The sequence below is a fragment of the Aulonocara stuartgranti genome, assembly GCF_965226115.1.
Source record: "Aulonocara stuartgranti genome assembly, chromosome: 2".
NCBI classification, from domain to species: domain Eukaryota; kingdom Metazoa; phylum Chordata; class Actinopteri; order Cichliformes; family Cichlidae; genus Aulonocara; species Aulonocara stuartgranti.
In genome coordinates this window covers 20,332,189-20,348,128 of record NC_138940.1, presented here as the reverse complement: position 1 = coordinate 20,348,128, position 15,940 = coordinate 20,332,189, and the positions used below count along the sequence as shown (strand labels likewise).

The window sequence follows — 15,940 nt, the reverse complement described above, 5'->3', positions numbered from 1 at the left end:
TTGGCTTTTTTTTTTTATTCTCACTGTAAACATTCTTTCGAATATAGTGAATTCAAAGCAACTTAAGGCAAAGTTAAAGTTGAGTCTCGAATGCAGTTAATTTATCTCTATAACCCCCACTTGCACATTTTTATTGTATTATTTTACACCCCTGTGTGACTGGAATGGTACAGTCCGGAACTTGAACTATTTTGCGGGAGCAGCGGGAAGCTGTTTGAGCTCCTCCGACCGACGAACAGCTTATATAACGTACTAAACCTACAGTTGTTCGCAATGAGGTGAGAACTTTCCGTTTTGATTTCTAACATTTCAACACTACAAGAAATATTTCTTTATACATACCGGAACACCTTGTTTGCTAAAAGAAACTTTTCGTTGACCTGCTGCTGTTAGCATGATGTCAGTGAGGGAAGTTATACTGTCGAATAACGAAAATAGAAACACACTTGTGTTATAGAGTGTGACAACTAGTGGTATGTATCTGTTCCGTGATGGCGGTCACAGCTTCAAAAGTGCTTCGTTTGGAGCCATTCACAGAGCCAGAGCCTGCTTTATATATACAGCCAGTTCTCAGTATTTGTATGGCCGCCCTCTTCTTTCTGATGTTGATCACCATCTCTCTGAGCTTGCTCACATTCAATAAAAAAAACAACAACAACGATGTAGCAGATAAGCTCTTATTTCTTTTAATCTACATTCGGCACAAGAGCCGGCCTCTTAATAAGAAGCACATTTTGCCACTGGCTCAATGTTTTTATTTCACATGTGGGTGTAACGTAGAACGTGGAAGGTTTAAAATATATCAGCTACATGTGGCATGAAATAGGAAACCCAGATGAGTATTTACACGATGTGAGCCACTTATCGAGTGATGGTTTGTCTTGAATGGTTGGGTGGTGTGTCACTGTAAAGTGTGGGACAGCCTATCTACTCTATTAACATAAGTGACAGTCCTCTGCTAAAGGAGGTAATCATGAAGCACTTTCCTTTTAGTATTTTAAGAATATAACCGGCTCTCGTTATCGATATAGCCTCACCTGGGTCTATCCAGGTAAGAATTCCACCACAGCCTTGCGTTCTTTAACCAGGCTGGTAGGTGAACAAACCCAGCATCCAGAGCCAGTTACAGTTTTTTCTGATTGCTTAAGCACATTTTTTGTAACTATTGGCTAATTTTGCAAAACTCTTCACACAAATAAGAAAACCTGTCACCCAATCATCAAAACATTGTAGTTCTCTTGCAAAAGCAAACACAGCTAGATTAACTCTTCACACCTTCGTAAAAATGGTGTTTCCGTATCAAACAGTACACACAAGCCATCATCTACTAAGCACACAATGCACCAACTGCACACTGATGGTATGAATACAAAACACATCTGGCTTTTGCTTTCTCTGTGCACAAGGTAGGCTATGTCAGTTTGAGCTCATACTTCTGTCATAGATCCATAAGCATAGAGGGATCCAAACTTCAAGTACTGGTGTTTATTCAAACACATCAAAACAAACACAAGTGTTTATTTCCAAGTATAGGATTATTTGCAATCGCCATAATGACTATATGGGTTACTTGGTCTGCAGTGAACATGCTTCCTCTGCCCCCAGCATCTGGTCATCTAGCAATTCTGTAAAGTAACAATTTCAGTATTTTTACATCAATGGTATTGGTGTGTTTCTCATTGGCTTATGGCAGTGCTACAAATCTTTGTGCGAAGTGACTGTACTAACCGATTCTCATTTCAAGATGTCCCTATGGTACTTGCTACAGTGTAGCAGCTCGAGTTAGGCTGGACCCGTTGGCCAGCTACCCTCAGGGTCATTCCATAGTTGATTACATGGTCCACTATTGTAGCTCTGATGTCATCAGCAATTCTATTTCTTACTCTTCCTACCCTTCCTCTCCCCCCTCCTCATCTTCCTCTCCCCCCTCCTCGTCTTCCTCTTGCTCCTCCTTGTCCTTGTCGTCCTCTTCATCCTACTTCTTCACCTCCACGTCCTCTTCCTCAGCCTCCTCTACTTCTCACTCTTTCTGCTCCCTCCATTGTACTCCGCACACACAGCTTACCTGTATTATAGTGCTTAGGCTGATTGCAAAGTGAACTAATTATCTAAAAAAGTTTTCACGTGTGAAAGTGTGCCAGACAGTTGGCAAGTTAGTGTTAATGATAGCCATACATGTGTATACTTTTGCTAGGACTGTGTTGGAAATTTGGTAATTGAGTGTTGTGCAGTGAATTGTGCCTACAGTTTTGCAAAGTGTGTGTTACAAAATTGCAAACTGAGTGCAAAGCAGTTTTTGTGCTTTTAGTTTTGCAAACTCAGTGAGTGGTTTTGCTATAAGTCTGAATAGTTTTAGAGATTGTGCTACAGGAATCACAGTTAGGGTTTAAGCATTCAGAAAAAACTGTAATAACATATGGCCTTTTGTTTATGCAGTGCCAAAAAGCGACGGGGAACCAGAGTGTCGGCAGCGCCTCCAGTGGAGAGCGAAGTAAGTTCATCCATGACTGGTTCAGTGTGATCAGATCGATTGGTCCTTCTTTTGTTTGCTGCATCGTTGAGGAAAAACACGTAAAAATAGTTGTTGTGGGGCAACTTTTTAAAGCACCTAATTATACTTTTATTCCACTTTGTTTTGCTCAAATTTAGAAAGCGTCAGCTTTTGATCAAATGGATTCCACCAACCTGTCCTCTATAGACAAAGCTAGCTTCCTGGCAGGGTTACAGATAAATTATGGTAAGACTATTGAATCTGAGTACCTTTGTCATGTGTTGTTATACATTTTCTGCTCCTAATGAACTTTGGCTGACCACATGATGCTTGTGTTGCCCAGGCAACCCTCTGCACAGTACCGCCATGGAAGAAGATTTAAATGTGCCTGAAGAAGAACAGAACAGACCAGAAAACCCAGGAAAGGCCACCGGCGGACAGCGTGGATCTGCTGTAAAGAGGAATGTGGCAGAGGAAGGTCGAGAGAATAGGAAGGAAGAAAAGAAGGTAGAGAGGGGCAGGAGAAGTGCTGGTGAGAAGGGCCAAACCAGGTAAGGTATAGTTAATGTGCACTTACTAGTTTATTGTGACGTGAGTGCTGACTTCTTTTTTTTTTTTTTTAAACCTCCTGTATGCACCGGTTAGCCCTGAGAAGGAAGCCACTGCAGATGAACAAGCAGAGCCACATGTGGAGGTACATAAATCTGTCCCAGAGAAGGACAGTCAGCCTGCTCCTAAAGCCATACAGAAGCGTTTAATTGGGAAGAAGCCTGCCAAGAGGAGAAGTGCAAGGTGAGGCCCTGTACAAAGAGTGTGATGACATAAAAACCCCTCAAAGCTCTAGAAGCTCCTTTCTACTTACCCAAATATTTATGACTGTGAGTACAGAAGCTGCCCCCCCACTCTGGAAGAACTTAAACAAACAACTTGAACTTGACTGTCTGAGTAATGATGCTGAAGTGACTGACTTTTATGTTATATCCCTACTGGTTTATTTATCTGTGTGTGTGTCTGTCCGTGTCCCACTAGGCCTGTGAATAATCAGCAAAGGAAGGAGGACAAGAAGAGAAAAAGTGAGTCTGCTAGTGGAAGATCAAGTGACAGTCAGTCACAGGTGAGGAGCTCTTGTGTGGTCATAAAGCCTTTCAAATAAAAATAGAGTTGAGATGTCAGATGTGCTGAAAATAATGATTTGTTCCAGAGCTCTGGCCCCGCCCCACAGAAGAGCAGGCGAGTGCTTTCATCTGATGAGGAGGATGTGGATGTAGACTCCAGCTGGGTATGGACTAGCATTAGCACAGAGCTTTGAGCAACAGTGGCAAATATGGGCTATATTCTAACTTTGCATCTTTTTCTTCATGTCATTTCCTCAGAATCCAAGTCCAAAGAAGGCCGTGAGGGGAAGCTTGGGAAGAATGAAAAAGTCTTTGTACGAGAAATCCAAAGCTAGGAAGTCTTCATCAGGTAAGAGCAAAGAGAACTAGTTACTGTCTGTTATCACTTTTACAATGCATAACGTCTGATTAGACTTCATTTCTGCTGCTGCGTTTGGATGTAAGGGTCAGAATTTGGTACACACAGCATGAAAGCATGACCTGCCTGGTATTGATGGTTCAGGCTGCTGGTGCCGGTGTAATAGTGTGGATATTTTCTTGGCTCACCTTGGGTTTCAGTATTATCAACTTTATTTAAAAGCAAATACATACCTGAGTATTGGTGCTGACTATGTGAATCCATTTATGACCACAGTGTACCCATTTCTGATAGCTGCCTCCAGCACGATAACACGTCATGTCATAAAGCTCAAATCGCGACAAACTGGTTTCTTGAACATGTTGTCATATCACTGTGGAGCAAATCTCTGTGGAATGTTTCCATCACATTCCTGATTGTAGAAATTGCAACATTTTAGAAAACAACAGAGGGTCCAACCCAACACTATGCAGGTGTACCTAATGAAATGTCCAATGAGTGTATTTGTAATCAGTATCTGTGGCAGTGTTTCACAAAACATGCAGTTGGCATGAAGGTGGGAGGCTGTTGTAGTCAACACTGTCGCCTTACTGCAAAGGTTCTGATCACATGTTGTTGTGGGGGTTTTTGTTGTTGTTGTTTTTTTGTAACTAACACAACAAACATTTGTTTCTGAACTGTATCAACTGTTGGTGTGATGGACCAAGCAGCCAATTACACCATTTTACCCCCCAAAAAGACAAATTTAAAAATAAAATTAGTGGATTCATAAAGAAGCTCAACTAAGCATAACTACTCAAAAAGTGACTTCCAGAAACTTAAATGAGTAAACTGAGCACAAAGACAAAGGAGGGTAACAGTGGTTTGGCCAAACCATTTACTCACAGAGGGAAACAAACACAAAATAACATAACTGCACCTGGCCACACCTTTTGCCCAGACAGGAAGCAGCCAGTATAACCACACAATGCTACTATGTGCTCATAATATCATTGTTAGGATAAAGTAGAGACATTAATGAATTATATTGCTAAAATAACTGGAATCCAAACTAAGGAGGTGAATGTATGGATTGATTTTGCCCATGTGTGGCTGATGCAGTCACAGTTGGCCTTCATCAGAAAGAACCGAAACAGACTCTAACCACATCACTGGGAAAAGTATCTCAGTGAGCCTGGCCCTGTGCTTTATTTAATATTACTGTAATTTAATTGTACTTGACATTTTTCCTTTAAAAATTATTGCTCAGAGTGATTAAATAATGGAGATGATTCCCCTCGAAGGCAGTGGATCCGGAGAACCAGAACAGGCCAGCACAGGCGAGCAGAGGAGGAAGAAACGAGGCCAACACAGAGGGACAGAGTTGGAGGTGCTGCTGGATTCCTTCCTTGACTTCTGTGAGCAGTACAGGTAAATTTCCAAAATTCAACGCTCATTCACCGTGACCGTCTCTGTAGCCTGTAATCTAGGCTTTAAGTACACATTACAGTCATTTTTATTAACGCCTTTGCATTGACAGCAGCTGTGTTTCACACAGATATCTATCACAGATAAATATTGAAGCAATGATGTTTACTTTAGAAAAGCTCAAAGGCTGAGTCAGGATGCAAGAAAACTGCAAGCATGCTGGTAGAGGTAATCATTCAGGTTGCCAGTAGCATTACTTTGTTCTGCTTGCTTTCAGGGAGTCTGTGGGGTCTAAAGCTGTCAGACACACCATTGATTGTTTCTCCAGCAATGTCAAAGACCAACTCACAGAAAAGGTCAGACTTTCCTGATTCTGGTCATGATGTCAAACAGAGGTTGTCAAGGACAACACAGCTTTACTCTGTGTTGTTTTGAAGGATGCTACAAGCTGGATTAAACCAACAGTGTAATACCAGTAACTCATACATTGTGTAGCCATATTAGAGTGTAAAGCACTATAGAAGGACAGGATTACAGTGACAATTGTAATGCTAAGTATTTTGTTGGTTACTGACATTAAACATCATGAAATGCAGGGAGGTCCCTACAAGGCCTTTTTCATCTAACGACATAATAAGTAGTCGATCCTACTTCAAACTCTAGATGTCACGAATGGACTTATGATATAACTTGGATTTGTTTTCTCCATGAATTGAGTCTAATAGACAGCAGCATTTTGTTGATCAGCCATCATTAAATCAAACACTGTATTTGTCTCTTTCAGATCACTTCACTTAAAGAGCTCAAGGTTTTAAAAAGAGAAAACAACAAGGTAATTATGACGTCTGGTCAGCATTACTAATGTAAGCATGGTAAAATACTAAATTGTGACCCTAGTAGCATGTTAGTACGCCACCTCTGATCAAGGATCCCAAACACACATCGGGACTGGTTGGAATGGATCGATCAGGCTACCAAACGCACTCAGTCAAGCTGCAGTTTGTTAATGGACATTGAATTAAATATTATTGTGTGTGTATATTTGTGTTCTTTTGACCCTGTGTGGATTGGAGGAAATCCTAAATGGATTCAAACAAAGTCTTGTTTTTTGATTTGTTTGGTTTTTAAGTCATTAAAGATTTGTGCTGCACAATCATTGCACAGGAAAAAGTTCAAAGAACTCATTAAAGTCCTAAACTTCCCATCACGATGAATTTACATAAGCATCTAACCACACCACCTCCCTGCTAGTTAATGATTCTCAACTTTGACTCATTCAAAACGGTCAAAATCAGATCAATAGGCTCATTTTGACGTTTCTGTGTGTCCTTGAACTTCTAGTCTGCACGACAATAATCCACTTTATACTCTTGGAAGATAAGACGAGAACTTTAGTCATTTAATCGTTCCATATCGCCTCCTTACCTTCCGTATGAGCTGGCAGAATGTGTTAGACATGAACATACTGTTACTGTGATTTTATGTCAGAGTACTGATGCCTATGTTTAGCTCAAAGTCAGCGTCCATACTTTGCACTGAAGGATAACAGAGCAGCTTGTATTTCTGTAGGTTGGGTAAAGTGCTTGTTTCCATTGTTCTGTGTTAGGTGGGCTCTTTGATCCGTAAAAACACGCAGAGACTGTTTGATGCCAAGCATGAGATGATGAGGTGAGCAGCAGCTCACACACATGGTTTACAAACAGCCTGTTATAACTTTTATGTCTTTATAGAGTCATTTATGTGAAAGAACTAGGTCTTGGAGAATGTAAAAGTTTACATTCTTTTCCTTTCACTGACTGCTGACCTCGTGTGATTGTTCTAACAGAGCAGAGAGGCAGGCATGGTTGCTGGAGAAGGAGAAAGCTGAACTTCAGCAGCGGTTAGCTGACCTGAGACAAAGCCAGGCCTTCCTCCATGACATCAGAGAGCTCAACCGACAGTACCTGGACTACAGACAAAAACACCCCAATGAGAAAGAGACGGTAGAGATGCACAACAACATTAAATACCCAAATACTGTATTGTGTATTTCAATGATGAGCTGAATTCTGGTTCCTTTTTCCAGTACGGGGCCTCCAGCTTACCAGCTCTGCTCTTGGAGACGAAGCACATTAAAACAGCAGAGAGAAAAGAGACTTAAAATGAGTCTGGGAAATGACACAAATGCAGAACGTTTAAAGCTCCCAGAGACTGCACAATATGAGATGAGAGGCTGGAAGCAGCTTGACGGTTTGGATTGTAATGTATGGTGTAGATAAGGCTTTGTATATAACACTGTCCTGTTCATTTAGATCATAAATGTAAACTGGATGATTACTAGAAGAATGTGACATGTTTTATAGATTAATAATATGAATACATTCATATTGTATTTAATAAATTCAAATAACGGAACCAGAGTTTGTGTGCGTGTGTAGTTCAGTTACTTTCTTTATTTAACAAAAGGAAAGAAATTCCGGAAGCAGTCTGAACTGCTACTGGGATTTCCGCGGAGCTTCTGATAATTATTTGTCACAGCATTTCACCTGCCTGTGCAGAAAAGAGAAGGGATTGTTGGTAACTAAACAATAGTTGTCTAAACCAATCAGCGTTTGTCTTTTAGTAGCGTCATCCCGCCCACACAGAATCGGCGTTCCCATTGGCTCAAAGTTTCAGGTATAAACTTTTAACAGAGATTTCCTGGTTGGCTTTATTTATGTAACATACTTCATAAAAGCACTTTCTACTGTCTCATTAAGAGGTACGTTTATTTTGGTGTTTTCTACTCCGTTCGTATTTACCCTTATGAGTTACTCGCTGCGTGGGTTTACCGTGTTCCCGCTGATATTTACGTGTTTTATCAACTATTTGCTTCACTAACGCGTTTTCTGACGTAGCTGTAAACTAAACTGAAATTGTTTAACAAACCAGCTCGGGAGTATTATTTTTAGGTCATCGTTCACTCGCCTTTATTACTGTGTAACATTAGCTGTAGTAGCACTTAATGGACAGTTGTCGTATGTTAGGTTTTTGTAGTTTGTGCTACTAGTCTGCAGTGGGACTCACTTTTACGGCATTTATATAATTCATATGGAATATTCCCACAGATCTGTCACTCATGTACGGGGTAATTATTAAGCTAACATCCAGGTATGGTGCGTGGAAGTATTTCAATTGGCTTAACGTAAAAACAAGAACGTGCTGATAGAAGGGTTGTAAATAATTTTTTGTTATCATTGCAGTTTCGTTATTAGCTCTAACTTGGTGTAGTTAAACAGTAATGGTTGTTCCTTAGTATTAGTCTGCTTTGAATATGTTAACATTCAAACACATGGGTGTGTGGAAACAGCAGTCTGTGGTCCTAACCCCAAAAGTAAACCTAACTTATAATAGTCAAATGAACAACTTACAGGAAGCATCATGGGTTTTGTGGTTTTTTCACTTTGGCTAGATCACGTGACCAGTATTTATGACAGGCTGAGATCCTCTAAACCTGAGTTGTTGAACATGGGTCTAGGGTCCAGAGGTAGCCCAGCTCACTAAATGGGCGACTTAAAATATAAAAGAATTTCATTGAGGGCATTTATTAATTATTGGTATTCCTCCTGATGCCAGTGTTGTGCTAGAAACTGATTTTTGATGTTTCAGTGTGCTTATATTGGTAAATAGACTGACCATACATTTATGGAGGGGTTATATATTTAAAATAAAGACAGGACCTGTTTGTCTGTATTTCCTATGTCTATACAGCCTTACTGCACCTACATTATCAGCCCTTTTTGGCCATTTTAAATATCTTAATAAAACTGTGATGTTATGTTTGTTTGCAGCTCTCTGGGACAAATCTCTGTTGAAAAAAAGACATTTTTGGTGGCAATCAGTTTTTACCTGGGTAAATGTCTGTACAAGTGATTTTGCCAAAACTTCATCTCAACATCTACTTGGTGACAGAAATGGCTTTCATGAGAGATGTGTTTTTGACAGATTATCGGCCATGAGTCATTTACGACGGTCTACTGTTCAGCACAGCACCCGCAGTTACAGGAAAATGAAATATATTTTTAGAGATGAACAAAAGACATAAAATACTATTGCTGTTTTTGAAACTAACTGCTGTGCCTTCACACCATTCCGTACAAGTGTAATATCCATTTAAAAGAGGAAAACTGTCTTAGTTCACCCAAAGGCTTTTATCTGCATCGGAAAATATGACCTCATCACGTAGCCTTGCTGACACCAAGCGACAGGCTTAAGTGACCAGTTGCTTGGTGGCATATGTACCAGTGCCATGTACTAGTACACACAATGTAGGAAAAATAAGCATCGTAATATACAGCTGGCTTATGTTAGTAGTCTTCATTTTGACAGACCTTTATATTTTACAACGTGTACATTATGTACTGCAGTGTTCTCATACACCTATATTTATCAAACTAACATCTGGATGTTTCAGAATTTAATTTAAAAAAATCAAACAAAGATACTGACTCACTGTTTTCATGTTGACAGTTATTTTCTCTTTCACACTGAGGTAACTTTTCTCATGATCCTTATAAAACACTTCCTGTTGTGTCAGTGGTTTCACTATGAGCTACAGTTTGGTGTGGTTTAACAGGAGTGGCTCTTCCTGAGTATGCTTTTAAACTGCTTTAACTTATATATTGACATATTAGTTCATCCATAAAGTAGATTCTATGTTGGTAAACACAAGGTTGAGTGTATGCACCAAACCCACAAACCACCAAACCACTGGTCTAATGTTTTTCTTATTTTTACTGCTCTTGTGCCTTCTGCCATGACCCCAAAATTTCCCACGTTTGGGACTAATAAAGGTTTATCTTATCCCTGTTACCAAACAGCTTCCAGGGTAACTATTGTGCCTGTTGTGGGGTTTTTCTTTCCACTTTGAGATTGTATAATCTGGCATACTCTATCAAGCTACATGACCTTACAGGTTGGGACTGCAAAAAAAGAAGAATCCCATTCCAGTTTGTTGGTGTGTGCTTCCCTGAGTAAATGTGTTAAATGCAGAGAGGAATTTCCCCACGGGGATCAGTAAAGTATACATTATTATTATTCAAGAATTGCACATCAATCAACTCCAAACGTTTTAGTCATGCTTTTCACAGTTTTGCAACTTGCACAACCCAACCAGAGTCCAAAAATACACTTCTCCAGAAAGTGTAGCTCTTTCTTGAAAACACTGAGAATGGCATGTATTTCCTTGTAAAGTAATTGTTCTCCTTTTTCTAATGAAGAAATGCTATAGCATGATCTACATCACTGATCTTAAATCTTGAAAATGAGGAAGCTAATCAGCCTAAACGAAAATGCATGTGTTTTTAAACCAACTGCAAGCGTTAGTAGGGGTGTGGTCCACCTTTGGAGAGGAGCCACGGGGTGTTTGGTTTCTTTATCTTCCTGTGGTGATTTCTATGCCACCTTTTGTGTGCAGGAACATGGCTGATGGTGACATGCAGAGAGGTGGGGACACTGTAGATGCTGCAGTTTGTGGAAATGGGTAACTATTGTGCGTTGTTGCTCACTGTCTGAGTGCCCACGTGTTGAGAAAGCTTAACTACTGTAGCAGCTCTGTTTGCTGAAATGTGGAGACTTGTGCACCTCCTGGCTGATTTGACCTTGGCTCAGGTTGTTTTCCTTCATATTTTAACACAAGTGGCTTATGTTACCGTCATCTTCACTTTGACAGCCAGCAGTTTATTCTTCAGTTTGCCACAGTGTGGTTTTAAACCAGCAGGATTAATTAGTAAAGAAGCTGAGCGTACAAGAGCTGCTCAAAAGAAAATGGTACATGTGAAAATGCTTAGTTGCACCAATGCTCTGAAGTTCTATCTGGTACAATGATATTTCAAAACCAATCTGTGTGATATTCTTGTACGTTTTCATTGAAGTCGTGAGTAAACAAACAAGTTTAGCTACAGTAGCTACAGTCTTGTTAACAACTTCTTTTATGTGTGACGGTGTTAAACAAGTTCTTCATGTTTTAAGTACAGGGCAGTCATGAGTCAGAGTGTGTGTGTGTGTGTGTGTGTGCTCCATCAGGGGAAATGCAGAGGCTGCAGGAAGTTGCAAGACTACTGAGGAAAAGGACTGGAACAGCAGTAAACCAGAAGCCTCTGATGTTTACCGCTACAAGATGGACTACCCCTGCATTGGCACCTGTGTGATTATCAACAACAAGAACTTCCACTCAAAAACAGGTAAGATGAGATAACCTTTATTAGTTCCACGTGTGGGACATTTGTTTTGTTACAGCAGTGGACAGTGCAAAGTTGCATAGAAAATTAGAGAAAAAAACAGTGGATTGATATATCTATGAGATACTGTACACAATAGAATAGAATAAAATAAAATGCTAGATACAACAGTGGTAACAGTGGGTCTAGACCAGGGGTGGGCAACTCCAGGCCTCGAGGGCCGGTGTCCCTGCAGGTTTTAGATGTGTCCTTGAACCAACACAGCTGATTTAAATGGCTAAATTAGCTCCTCAACGTGTCCTGAAGTTCTCCAGAGGCCTGGTAACGAACTAATCATGTGATTCAGGTGTGTCGACCCAAGGTGAGATCTAAAACCTGCAGGACACCGGCCCTCGAGGCCTGGAATTGCCCACCCCTGGTCTAGACAGTCATTGAGATGGACTGAGACACTTTGCATTTCATGATCATTGTCTTCGTCTAAAACTGCCTCGTCACAGTGCTCGTTCCAAACTTCACTAATTTTCCAAATGTCATCAGCTGCGCTACATTGTGCCTCACACTTCACACTGTGGCATAAAAACAACCTGATACAGTCTTTTTAGTTTTTAACTTATCACAATAGGAAAAGAAAACATGTACCTCACATGGATATGACCTTGAATAAAATGTAAATACAGTGAAGACCAACACAAGATCCTTTAAATGTTATTACCCAGCACGTGTTTGGAGATTGAATGGTGGTTGATTGACCTCCTAAGACCCGAACTCTTCCTTCTTGGACTTCCTGTCACAGGAGTGTTTGTATGTTATAACCTTATCCAGATTTATAGAATGTCGGGGAGTGCTTGTTTTCTTTTTACACTATGCTCAATAATAGTGTTGTATTTGTAAGCCATGACACCTCTATGGTGCAGATGTTTCCCTCTCACTTCACCCAGTTGTAAATGTGCACATGTTGTGGTGTAACAGTAGTAGCATCTGTAGGATCATTTTACAGCTGCTGCTGTGACAAATCCCAGTGTCTGCAGTGAAAAGGGAGATGGGATTTTCCCACATTTTTCCAAATGTACAAAAAGTCAAATGAAGTACTTTCCACTGCTTTGCTTTTTGTGCAGTTGCAGTACAAAGGAATCCTGCTGTGACAGTTACAATCCCAGTTCCAAAACAAACTTGGAACTAAAATGTAAAACAGAATGCAGCGACAGATCTCACAGACCAAATGGTAAATGGCCTGTATTTGTATAGTGCTTTACTAGTCCCTAAGGACCCCAAAGCGCTTTACACATCCAGTCATTCACACACTGGTGATGGCAGCTACATTGTAGCCACAGCCACCCTGGGGCGCACTGACAGAGGCGAGGCTGCCGGACACTGGCGCCACCGGGCCCTCTGACCACCACCAGTAGGCAACGGGTGAAGTGTCTTGCCCAAGGACACAACAAACGAGACTGTCCAAACCCGGGTTCGAACCGCCAACCTTCCGATTACAAGGCAAACTCCTAACTCTTGAACCAACACTTCATTGACCACAGAGCAGAGGAAACGAGCGCTGTCCCGTTCTCCCGTTCTTGTTTAATATCAGGACTCTACCTGTACCGCACTCCTGGCTCTTATTTGTCATGTTCCTGTTTCGTGATGCTCCAGCTGTTTGCAGGTGGTGAAATATCTGGAGGCAGGTAGGCCAGTTCAGCACCCGTACTCTTCTAGTACGAAGCCACATAAAGAATGCAGTTTAAAAGACGATGGTGATGGTCCCCTCCCAGATGTGAAGGCTGTTAGTTCCATAGGCACTAATGCCAGATTCTGGGCGCCCAATCATGATATGATACCCAACCATGTTACTGACATGTGGCCAGTTAACCTGAGGTAACCCTACAGTGCTGTGAAAAAGTATTTGCCTCTTTCTCCAGTTCTTTTTTTTTTTTTTTTAATAGTTGTCACATTTACATGTTTTAAATTTAACAAACTTTAATATTAAACACAGATAATCTGGGTTAGAATGAGCTGTATATTTATCATGAAATAGTTAAATGTATTAGCTTGATTTGATGTTTTTTTAAGTTTTGTTGTGAATAAAATATCAGCTTATGAGATTTTAAATCATTGCATTCTGTTTGGATTTTATTTCCAGGATTCCCAGACGGTGCTGACTTTATAGTGTGCTACCTTTCTGCTTGTGTATCTCTGTAGGGATGGGCACTCGTAATGGGACAGATGCTGATGCTGCCAGTGTTGCAAAGACCTTCAAAAACCTGGGTTACAAGGTCCAAATATTAAATGACCAGACTGTGGCTGAGATGAAAAGGCTGTTGTTAGACGGTAAGAAGACGTTAAAGCTTTACCTCTGTATTCACAAAAACCTCTCCATCCTGTTACAGTCAACCTGTGAGCTGATTGTAGTGAAATGCTGTGGTTGTGGTAACCACCAGACGGCAGTTGTTCTAATGTTGCTATAGCTTTTTGTTAGCAGTTGGCGGATGTTATAGAGCTACACCAGTTACACTTACATAACAGGTACTGTCTGGTTTGGTTTTAACCAATCATCCCAGTCGTTTTAGGAGAGTAGCCTTAGCCCATTGAGAAAGAAGAGTGAAAAAGGATGTGAAGGAACATAAAATATCCAGAAGATTTTATTTTTGTTCATTCTATTAGAGTAGCTCCGCCAAAATAAAAGCACTGGCTTGTGAGTTGGCATCAGGGGGTTGTTTAAAAACAGCTGGACTAATGATTCCTTGGTGTTTCCCCTCTGTTCTGCTGTGTTTCCAGCATCCAAAGAGGACCACAAGAACAATGCATCATTTGTGTGTGTGATGCTTAGTCATGGGGATGAGGGTGTCATATACGGCACTGACGGCTGTGAAAAGTTTGATACGCTGGTACAGTGCTTCAAAGGAAAGCAGTGCAAGGGTCTGGTGGGGAAACCAAAGCTCTTCTTCATACAGGTGAGTTCATTATGGCAGTGTGGTACACTTCTGCGATGTTGATTCCTGTGTTTCAGTCTTTATATAGTAACGTCTTCATTAGTAGTTTATTAAGTTCAAAGTGTTGCTTTAATTGTCATCTGTTTTATAACTTTTAAAAACAAAACAGTGCTTTCACTTTAAATGTACATGAAAAAAATGTAACCATTGAATTTCTTTATATTTAACTGATGAGTCAGAGCTAACACACCCACTTTTTAGCCACTTTGATTTCCTCCAGGAGCTTTGAGGACAACTTGCCCAACACAGATGTTTTGGATATAAAGTCCAGATGTTTCTTCACATTGTTCGAGAGCTTTCGTTAATGTGGGGAGGTTTTAAACTACTTTTAAAGATTGGAATTTACAAAATATACCTTTAACCCTTTTTCTTAATATCCAGTATGACTGATAACTTTTGTTTATATGTCCTGGTGCTGCTGAAATTCAAGTTCATTTAGATAATGCTTCGAATAACTGCCCGCCCAAGTTTCCCTAAGGTGTTTCAAGATGTGTGCCAAATATGAGATCGATTTTGAGTTTCTCCTTCCTTTTCAGGCATGCCGTGGTTCAGCCCTGGATGAGGGAGTCATTGAGACCGACAGTGTAGGAGACGAGCAGACGTCTGAGAAGATTCCTGTGGAGGCCGACTTCTTATACGCCTATTCCACCGCTCCAGGTACAAACAGTTTCTCAGACGGGACATTTTAGAGTGATGTCCCGACCTCAGGACCCACCTTCTGGGTCATTCTCATAAACCGATGGGTTGGGGTGTGAAGAACAAGCATCGACACATTGTCCTGTTCATTTTCTGTCTATGCTTCCCTTTTTCTGTTTCCTTTTTTTTTTTTGGTCTACAACGCAGCTGATGTGTCACATGTGGTGTCCAAACTTGTTTTCTAAGAGCGCTAACGCTGTCACTCGTCCTGCAGGATACTACTCATGGAGAAACACAAGCAATGGCTCCTGGTTCATACAGAAGTTGTGTGAGATGTTGGAGCGCTACAGTGGGAAGCTGGATCTGATGCAGATCATGACGCGAGTCAGCCACGGTGTTTCACGCCAGTTTGAGTCGTCCTGCAACCTGCCTGGATTTAGCAACAAGAAGCAGATCCCCTGTATCGTCTCTATGTTGACCAAAGACTTTTACTTCCCCGTCTAGATTTACATGGTTGAACCTAATATCTACCCTCTGGCCACCTTGAATGTATACAGTCTGTTGTGGTGTTCTGAGCAGGATAACAATGATTTAATTGTCACTATACCCAAATGCACTTTGCACTGAGGTAAAAACACATCAGTGTTGGATGATTTTAGTGTTTGGTCTTGTTTGGGAAACACAAAACACTATTAGTTCCATAGTTAAAAATATATTACAATAAAAAAAACTTATACTGATGCGACAGCTTCCAT

The 15,940-nt window shown here is 40.7% G+C and overlaps 2 protein-coding genes across 6 annotated transcripts; both read left to right on the top strand.

Annotated features, from left to right (window-relative positions):
* Nucleotides 1-5: 5 nt before the first annotated feature.
* Nucleotides 6-7,770, top strand: cenpu (centromere protein U). Of its 3 annotated transcripts, none has more exons than XM_082503406.1 (14): nucleotides 6-278; nucleotides 2,437-2,491; nucleotides 2,650-2,737; nucleotides 2,835-3,042; nucleotides 3,137-3,283; nucleotides 3,521-3,605; nucleotides 3,693-3,770; nucleotides 3,865-3,955; nucleotides 5,248-5,374; nucleotides 5,649-5,727; nucleotides 6,156-6,203; nucleotides 6,978-7,039; nucleotides 7,197-7,353; nucleotides 7,437-7,770. In XM_082503406.1, exons 1-14 carry the CDS (start codon nucleotides 274-276, stop codon nucleotides 7,509-7,511), a joined length of 1,305 nt encoding a protein of 434 aa, XP_082359532.1. In that variant the 5' UTR covers nucleotides 6-273; the 3' UTR covers nucleotides 7,512-7,770. The 3 variants fall into 3 exon arrangements, with proteins under 3 accessions (XP_082359532.1, XP_082359534.1, XP_082359533.1); XM_082503407.1 differs by lacking the exon at nucleotides 6-278 and adding an exon at nucleotides 332-473; XM_082503408.1 differs by lacking the exons at nucleotides 6,978-7,039; nucleotides 7,437-7,770 and having other exon boundaries at nucleotides 8-278; nucleotides 7,197-7,347.
* Nucleotides 7,771-8,003: 233 nt separating this feature from the next.
* On the top strand, nucleotides 8,004-15,925 carry LOC309688077 (caspase-3-like). Of its 3 annotated transcripts, none has more exons than XM_082503504.1 (7): nucleotides 8,004-8,026; nucleotides 10,806-10,871; nucleotides 11,414-11,571; nucleotides 13,759-13,887; nucleotides 14,335-14,510; nucleotides 15,086-15,206; nucleotides 15,460-15,925. In XM_082503504.1, the coding sequence occupies exons 2-7, from the start codon at nucleotides 10,810-10,812 to the stop codon at nucleotides 15,687-15,689; spliced, it is 876 nt and encodes a 291-aa protein (XP_082359630.1). In that variant the 5' UTR covers nucleotides 8,004-8,026; nucleotides 10,806-10,809; the 3' UTR covers nucleotides 15,690-15,925. The 3 variants fall into 3 exon arrangements, with proteins under 3 accessions (XP_082359630.1, XP_082359629.1, XP_082359631.1); XM_082503503.1 differs by having other exon boundaries at nucleotides 8,020-8,111; XM_082503505.1 differs by lacking the exon at nucleotides 8,004-8,026 and having other exon boundaries at nucleotides 10,813-10,834.
* Nucleotides 15,926-15,940: the final 15 nt, after the last annotated feature.

Coding starts and splice junctions, on each gene's coding strand:
- LOC309688077 (XM_082503504.1), top strand. CDS start 10,810: ATGGCTGATGGTGACATGCAGAGAGGTGGGGACACTGTAGATGCTGCA. Junction 13,888..14,334: donor GAAAAGGCTGTTGTTAGACG/GTAAGAAGACGT, acceptor CTGTGTTTCCAG/CATCCAAAGAGGACCACAAG. Junction 14,511..15,085: donor CAAAGCTCTTCTTCATACAG/GTGAGTTCATTA, acceptor CTTCCTTTTCAG/GCATGCCGTGGTTCAGCCCT.
- cenpu (XM_082503406.1), top strand. Junction 3,284..3,520: donor GCCAAGAGGAGAAGTGCAAG/GTGAGGCCCTGT, acceptor GTGTCCCACTAG/GCCTGTGAATAATCAGCAAA. Junction 3,606..3,692: donor CAAGTGACAGTCAGTCACAG/GTGAGGAGCTCT, acceptor GATTTGTTCCAG/AGCTCTGGCCCCGCCCCACA.